General features: G+C 42.0%; 1 protein-coding gene across 1 annotated transcript in view; it reads left to right on the top strand.

Annotated features, from left to right (window-relative positions):
- LOC104493144 (kalirin-like) overlaps positions 1-7,381 on the top strand; it is a gene marked incomplete at its 5' end in the record, with an annotated part of 47,550 nt that overhangs the window by 9,891 nt on the left and 30,278 nt on the right. The window contains 6 exons of the mRNA XM_010135773.1: positions 20-106; positions 1,023-1,115; positions 2,086-2,136; positions 2,467-2,544; positions 3,392-3,577; positions 7,030-7,201. Coding sequence (XP_010134075.1) covers positions 20-106; positions 1,023-1,115; positions 2,086-2,136; positions 2,467-2,544; positions 3,392-3,577; positions 7,030-7,201 — 667 coding nt within the window. The remainder of the gene's footprint in view (positions 1-19; positions 107-1,022; positions 1,116-2,085; positions 2,137-2,466; positions 2,545-3,391; positions 3,578-7,029; positions 7,202-7,381) is intronic.

Below are 7,381 nucleotides of genomic sequence, written 5' to 3'. Positions count from 1 at the left end.
GTGCCTTTTGCTTTCATAGGAGCGGCGGTTACACATGTATGTGGTATATTGCCAAAACAAGCCGCGATCTGAATATATAGTAGCTGAGTATGAGGCGTACTTTGAGGTAAGCATGGCTCATTATACTGACTGCTACTTACACCGGTAAGTCCTTGTCAAGTAGACTCTTCTCTAATCTGTGGGGCTTGTCTAAATCAAACTCCGGAAGATTTTGATACTGCACAGGCTGCTAAAGTCTCTGCTATGGGGAAAAGAATGTTATTACTTAATTTATGTCAAATTCTCATATCGTTATTTTCCAATAAATATTTAATTCAGTACTAACTGTCTGTGGCCCTCATTAAACTGAACTGCATTAGTTTCTGCCCTGAAAAAAAAAAAAAAAAAAAAAATTTTTAATTTAGTCAAACTGTAAATACAAACACAAAATTAAAATAAGTTTTTGTTCCATATATAACACAGAAGGTCTATTATAGCAATTGTATTACTTGAAAAAAAAAAAAAAAAAAAGACTTTTTAATCTGCAGTCTATGAACAGTGGAGAAGGAAAAGTTATTGGAGCTGGGTGGTGCCTCTCATAAATTCCCAATAACTTTGTCTGTTTCAAGAGATCTTTGGGACTAGTCGCTGTTAGATATTAATGTGAAAGCAGCTTGTTTAACAGGGGGAAGATGTTTTGTTTCACCCAAGGGCATGAGGCATGCTCTGCAGGACTTGTTTGTGAGCTCATCCCTGCTGCAGTGGAAAGAGCAGTCTCCAGACCTCACAGTCCTACTCAGTCAGCAGAGAGGGGGAAGGGATCCTGTGCTTTACAACGCCTCCCAGCTCGGTCGTGACTTTTACCCAGTCCTTGCCTAAATAGGATATGCCAGATTTTTAAATCCTTTCAAATTCCCTCTTGCAAACAAAAGATTAAGAGCAGACTGACTTTCTGTGGAAATAAGTCTCTGCTGAGACATCTTATCGTGTTCTCTGCCTTCCTCTGCGATTGTTTGCAATTGTTTTTAATGCTCCGTTTTCAGGAGGTTCAACAGGAAATAAGCCAGCGGCTAACTATCAGTGACTTTCTGATCAAACCCATCCAGAGAATAACTAAATACCAACTTCTTCTCAAGGTGAGTGCGAAGATACAGTTGAACTAAACTGTAGTCAGCAACTAATGCAAGAAAATTTAAACTGTCCAGAGAGCAGGATGGCCACATCTGTGGGAGTAGTTTGCAATTTATGCTGATAAAAAAGAGATTTTTTTCCTATTGGAATTTTTTTATGGAAGAGTAAACTTCAAATGGGAATTTTCTTCCTCTGAAGTTTGAGAGCAAACTTTCATTCAGTTTTATTAAATTGCAATAAAGACGTACAAGTCTGTTAATAAAGCCCATCTTTGGTGCTGAGTGCCATGCTTCTAATAAACGTATAGCCTCTGTTTCTGAATAGCTCTCTTCAAATTAGCATTAAAAACCTTATTTCCAGAGTATTCTGATGTCTTAAAATTTGGGGAGCTCACTGCAACTTTTTTCCCTAGGAGTCTGACCACTCTGGCTTCTGCTGACTTTATCCACAATGCTGATTACTCAGCATTTCGGAAAAACTGTCCCTGGGAGTCTCAAGCTAATTCCTCAAATGCGGCGTGTCTGAACCCTACCCTGTAATCTGCAGCAGCACCAGGGCTCTGAGCTGGTTTCTTCTCTCTTTTGAACCAGTCTCACACAGGCTGCTGTCAGCCCATGGTTCGGTAATTGCACGCTTGCAAAGAGACAGCAGCGTGTTCCCTGAAGTGCCAAAAGGAAAGGAAATATCTTCAAGTGTGTGTGGTCTTGTGGCTTAAGACAGGGACCAAGGAAGCATTTCCAAGGGCTAATGCTGGCTTTGTCTTTTCTCTGTGACGTTCTCAGCAACCACCCAGACCCCTTTTCCATCTCTATAAAGCAGCTATAACATTCAGCAACCCCTGAAGATGAATTTATTAATATTAGCAAGTTCCTCATCATAAAATCACGTGCCGAATGTGCTTTTTCTCTTTCAAACTGGCTTCTTTTGTTTTCTCTTTCCAAAGTGTCTTAATACAAACCTTTCTGCTTTCTCCAGGACTTCCTGAGGTACAGTGAAAAAGCTGGTCTGGAGTGCTCTGATATAGAGGTATGTTTCCATGTGCTGGACAATACTGCTCTGTTACCTAACAGAGGAATGACAACCCCAGTATTCCTTTGACAATAGTGGAAGATCCCGCTGGTATTCTAAATGTGGTATTTCTTTTGGCTTAACTCAGAAGCAGAAGGTGAAGGTGCAGTCCTGCACTGTAGGTGCACTGTCCTCTTTTAGGCGCTATCATGCACCTTCAGTACTCCAGGGCTTCAGCATGAATAACCGCTAGCAGCGATTGCGCTATTGAAGTTCTCTATTTGGCACCTGACCTTTAGGAACCTTCTGATCCCCTTGTAATAATGCAACGTCCTTTTTCCTTAACAGAAAGCAGTTGAATTAATGTGCCTTGTACCGAAACGCTGCAATGATATGATGAACCTGGGTCGCCTCCAAGGCTTTGAGGTATGCATTTACATTCTGCTGATAATAACAATTAGGCAAGGAGAAGTATTTTGTCTGTCTGTGATTGTCCCTACAATCTGCTCTCCTCCAGGCTGCTTGTCTAGTGCTTTGGTGAGGTTTTGAAGGGGGGCATGATATACTTCTCCCTCTAAACTTGTGACAATCTATCTACTGTTTCATCAAAATGTGAGGTCTGTACAAGCTTTTGCAAGTTTGAATTACACTTCTTCTATCTATTGCCAGGGCAAAAAAAGGGGGGGAGCCACACCACTCTGCCTGTTAGTAAACATTAACACCTGAATAGCTCCCTCTGAGTTTGGCAACATCCAGGAAGGCACCTGTGAGTTACAACCCCACAGGTTACAGCTTGTGGTTTGTAACTAAGCCAGTGTAGACTTTAGCAGTCCTGGTGAGATGTCTTATCTCCAAAACAAAGTCAAGTTTGTCTTACTGTCCTATGCATTGCGGTGTTCCTGCAAACAGACAGGTCCTGCTGGGCTTTGCACTGTCAGAGGTGTTGTGCCACTGCTTGCTGGCTAAAGGGCTGGTGGAGAGCTCCTGACTAGAGGTTAATCCAAGGCTACAATAACAAACTACAAGGAAAGAGTGTTTGAAATTAAGTACAAAACAAAGCTTTTGCTTTTATATGCACTATCAGTGACAATGGTAACAGAGAAAACCTGTGTTACTTCCCTTAAACTGGGCTCTTGATTTACGAGATTGCTGCTTTGATAGCTGAATTCACACGAATTCAGTGCTGCTCGGAAACCTCAGCCTGCGCTAAACATAGCGGATTGTCTCATGGTGGGTTGGGGTTTGTAACGTGGGTGCCTTGTCTGCTCCTCAGGGCAAGCTGACGGCTCAAGGCAAGCTGCTGCAGCAGGACACCTTCTATGTGACGGAGCAGGATTCTGGGGTTCAGTCTCGACCAAAGGAGCGTAGGGTGTTTCTCTTTGAGCAAATAGTTATCTTCAGTGAACTCCTTAGAAAAGGATCTTTGACACCAGGCTACATGTTCAAGAAAAGCATAAAGGTAAGCAACAGAGAGGGAGAGGCATGTTCTGTTTGATGGTCACGTAAGGAAATCTTAACCAGTCTTCTGTCCTAGGAGACTCGTCCCTCTTGCCATAGGTGGACAACAATATGCAGAAAACATTTCTATTTGCCTTTCAATGGATCAGAAGCTGTTTAAGACCATGTTTCAAATAAACCAATGGGTAATTTTTACAGGGAACGCAGCCAGGGCAGGTCGTCTGTCATTCAGAGTTAGCAAATATTGTTATAAAGCCTGCAGTAGGCAAAGTATAAACAGTTGCTTTTAGGCATGATCATGAAGGGTGGGGAAAGGTGCATTATCCAAAACTGTCCTAGTAGGCTAAACTGTAAGTCAATATTAATCATCCGTGTGACATTACTGGAAATACTCTCCCTAATGGAGGGGGGGCTCTTAGCACAAACGTGAACATTGCCAGAAGACAGAGCTATTTCAAAAACAAATAAAAGCACACACAGTTCTAAAAATACAGCTGTAAGGAGTTATAAAATCAGTTAAAGAAAGTTTTAAGAAATTAATTTTGATTTAGAACGGTCTTTCCAGATTATGGGTATGAGACTAAAAGTAAAAACTGGAAGTAACCTAGGAAAATATTTACATGTTTATTTGATTGTTTAAGGGGTTTTGTGCTTGTTTAACAAGTGCAAAGTTAACCTCTGAAATGGTGAGTGAAAGTGAACAAATGCTGCACCTTTCCTGGTAGAGCAGCCTTTGCTGTGCCTGCAGAAAGAACAAAGTCACTGGTTCACTTGAGTCAAAGCTGAGAAACCAGGCTGGGATCGATTTCCTTTTCAAAGACACAGCTTAAAAAGAGATATGGGAGAATGCATTGTGTTTGCTTTAAATTTTAAATGGTACATTAATATGAAATAGCAGAGAGCAGTAGCAGGTGAAATAACGCCTGTTAACCAGGTGTGACTAAGCAAACTAACTATGATAAACAGCATATTTGCTGAAATCTTCTTGGCTGGCAGACTGCAGCACTTCCTGAAAAGCCTATATCCATTTGCAAGCCAGTGGTTGTCATAGTTTCCAACCAAATAATAACCTGTAAAGGAAAAACCTAAAGCATACAAATAAACAATAATCTTGATGTAGATTATCAGCTTTGATTTTATCTTATTGCTGATTTAAATGGTTATTAAAGTTGGAGATGGAAATAACATGAATCAGTTTTACTTCACTTTATTGTATGTAGAACAATGAGGCTTTTATCTGCAGGAAACAATTCCTGAATTGTATATTGTAGATAAAGAGAGAAAAATAAATCTCTCCTAATGTCAATAAAATTAGCTTGCCTCAAGGGTGCGAGCTGCTTTTCTAGTTAGACAGCCTGTGAAAGTAACGCTGATCCCACTGCCTGCTTTTAAAATTTTTGTGTGATAATTTTCCAGTGCTTCTTCTCTTCCGTTTGGCAAACAGCTCGTTCTCCTGTTGAATGCCTACAGCAAGTGTGGGATCCCCCGTGGCTCTCTGTACATCTCCCCCACCACAGCATAGGGTCTGTGTGCCGGCAGCTCTCACATCCTGCCTCCCAGCCCCTACTTCAGCTTTCTCCTGTGCTTTTCCAGAGAGATGAGCTGTGTCCCGCAGTGGAACAGGACCATCCCCTGCTTCTCCGTGCCATGGGCACCCTTCCCTTGCACTGGAGCCTCAACCTGAGCTGTGTGATTCCCTAGTGAGAGGCTCTTTGTCCAAAGGTGTCACATCATCTGTCTCATCACCTGTCTTTCATAACCTTGCCCTAGAAGTGGGCATTCAGAAATTGCATCTGGTCTGAGTTCAGGAGCCAGAGTTTGAGGAGCTTTACACTGTCAGCTAGGACCAAATTTTTTTGACCTCGGTTTGAGGGTTGACAGGATCCTGGCTGGGCATTCTCACAGGGATTATCACAACAGACTAACCATCTCTGGCTAGCTTTGATACCATCTGCAGTCATGGTTGTCCAGTTTTCGGGGGACACTCCCTGAGAGATGTGGGCTGTTTCCGTGCTGGTCACGTCCTCCCACACAGCAGAAAGACCTAGTCAGCACTGGAGATGCCATTTCTTTCCTATGTGTCACAGCCACAGCTGAGCACCGAGGTGTCTCTGTTAGTATAAGAAGTGCATAAACTTAAAAACCTAGCCCTTCTGGTCTGTCATGGAGATGAGGCTCCCAGATTTTGTTCTCTGAGGTCTGTTACACTCAGACTGGGATAGAAGGTTCAGCATGATGTCCTGCATTAGCGAAGAACCGTTCTTTATGCAGTGAGATAGGTAGTGTTCAGAAAGTGCACATCCCCTCTTGGATAATTCTCAGTTGGATACCTTTCAGACTCTCAAAATACCTAAGTGGGTAGCCTTGACAAACGCATCTCCCTGAGACACAAATAGGAGGTTAGGAACTCTGACCTACAAGTCTTTTTCCTGGAGTCATACCAGGACTGAGTTGCTTGCTTTGGCTATCAACTAGAGAAGCAAGAGCTCAGAACAAAGGGAAGAGCACTGTCCAGGCTTGCTGTCCTTTTCCTTGTCGCCATGTCCCTCTAACTTCACAGGGACCCCCAGAAGAGAAGGACGAGGATTCTTCGATCTTGCAGTTTGAATGCTGGACATGATTCAGATACGGAGTGGATCTCTCCATAGCTTGGCAGATATTCAGCGCAATCGGAGATAGACTTCTTCTAGAGGGATGTTATTGCCTTAGTCTTTGGACTGTCTCCTTTTGACATGAAGACTTTTATTTTTTTGGAAGGCTATGCCAACTATTCCTGTTTACTATCACAGATATAAGTAGCTCAGGAAAAGTTTAAGTTACGGGTACACTTAGACAGAGGCCTCTCAGGGGCAGAACAGCATCCAAAATTGCCATTCAAGGGATTTCCAGAGAGAGTATCTGTGACTACAGTCAAGTGACGCGATTGTGCACAGATGACTGTAATCTGCTAGAAGTAACAAGATCTGTTGGAGCATCAGGGGAGAATTGCTCTTTGTTTTCAATATACCCCTGTGCACAGTCCATTCCGTTTTTTAAAACGCTCTTATGAGAGATTTTCTTTCCCATGGAGGACAAGAAATTTAAACACTTATTTAAATTAGAGGAATGACAGACTTTATTAACATCTTAATAGGAATGTTTTAACTCTTATTTACAGGTTACATTAAATTTCTAGCACATTAATCAGGTCTACATTACCTTAAAATAGAAGTCATAATTTGAGACAAGGCAGGTGGCTGTCTGGCACATCTGTCAGAGCTTTATTAAGCAGCATATTTAAGCTCAAGATTTATCTGCCTAAATCTAGATGAAGCAAATTCTTCTGATTATGGCCCAACAGCCTGTTGTTGGACTCAGTTATTTTCAGGAACTTTTCACAACAATTTTATTCTGATTCTGGAATAATGTTAACTCGTGCTCCACATAACAAATGCTTACCTTGGCTTGTTTCAGATGAACTACCTTATCATTGAAGAAAACGTGGATAATGATCCCTGCAAGTTTGCTCTGATGAGCCGGGAAACATCAGAGAGAGTCATTTTACAGGCAGCTAATCCAGAAATTCAGCAAGCTTGGGTACAGGACATCAACCAGGTCCTGGACACACAGAGAGATTTCCTAAATGGTACGTATATGGTCTTTGCTCTATTTCCTAAACTGTGACACTAAATGGGATTTGGAATCTTTGTGCCTTTGTTTCCTCTGGGAGAAAAGCATTCTTTTCACAAGGAAAATCCCAAGGAGAAAACCCAGTCTGCCTGACATTAAGCACTGGATCAGTGGTATCCGGAGAGTACATGGGAAA

Source organism: Buceros rhinoceros, unplaced genomic scaffold (assembly GCF_000710305.1).
Source record: "Buceros rhinoceros silvestris isolate BGI_N320 unplaced genomic scaffold, ASM71030v1 scaffold2665, whole genome shotgun sequence".
NCBI lineage: Eukaryota > Metazoa > Chordata > Aves > Bucerotiformes > Bucerotidae > Buceros > Buceros rhinoceros.
Note: the sequence above shows the minus strand (reverse complement) of the source record. Positions and strands in the feature narration are given on the sequence as shown.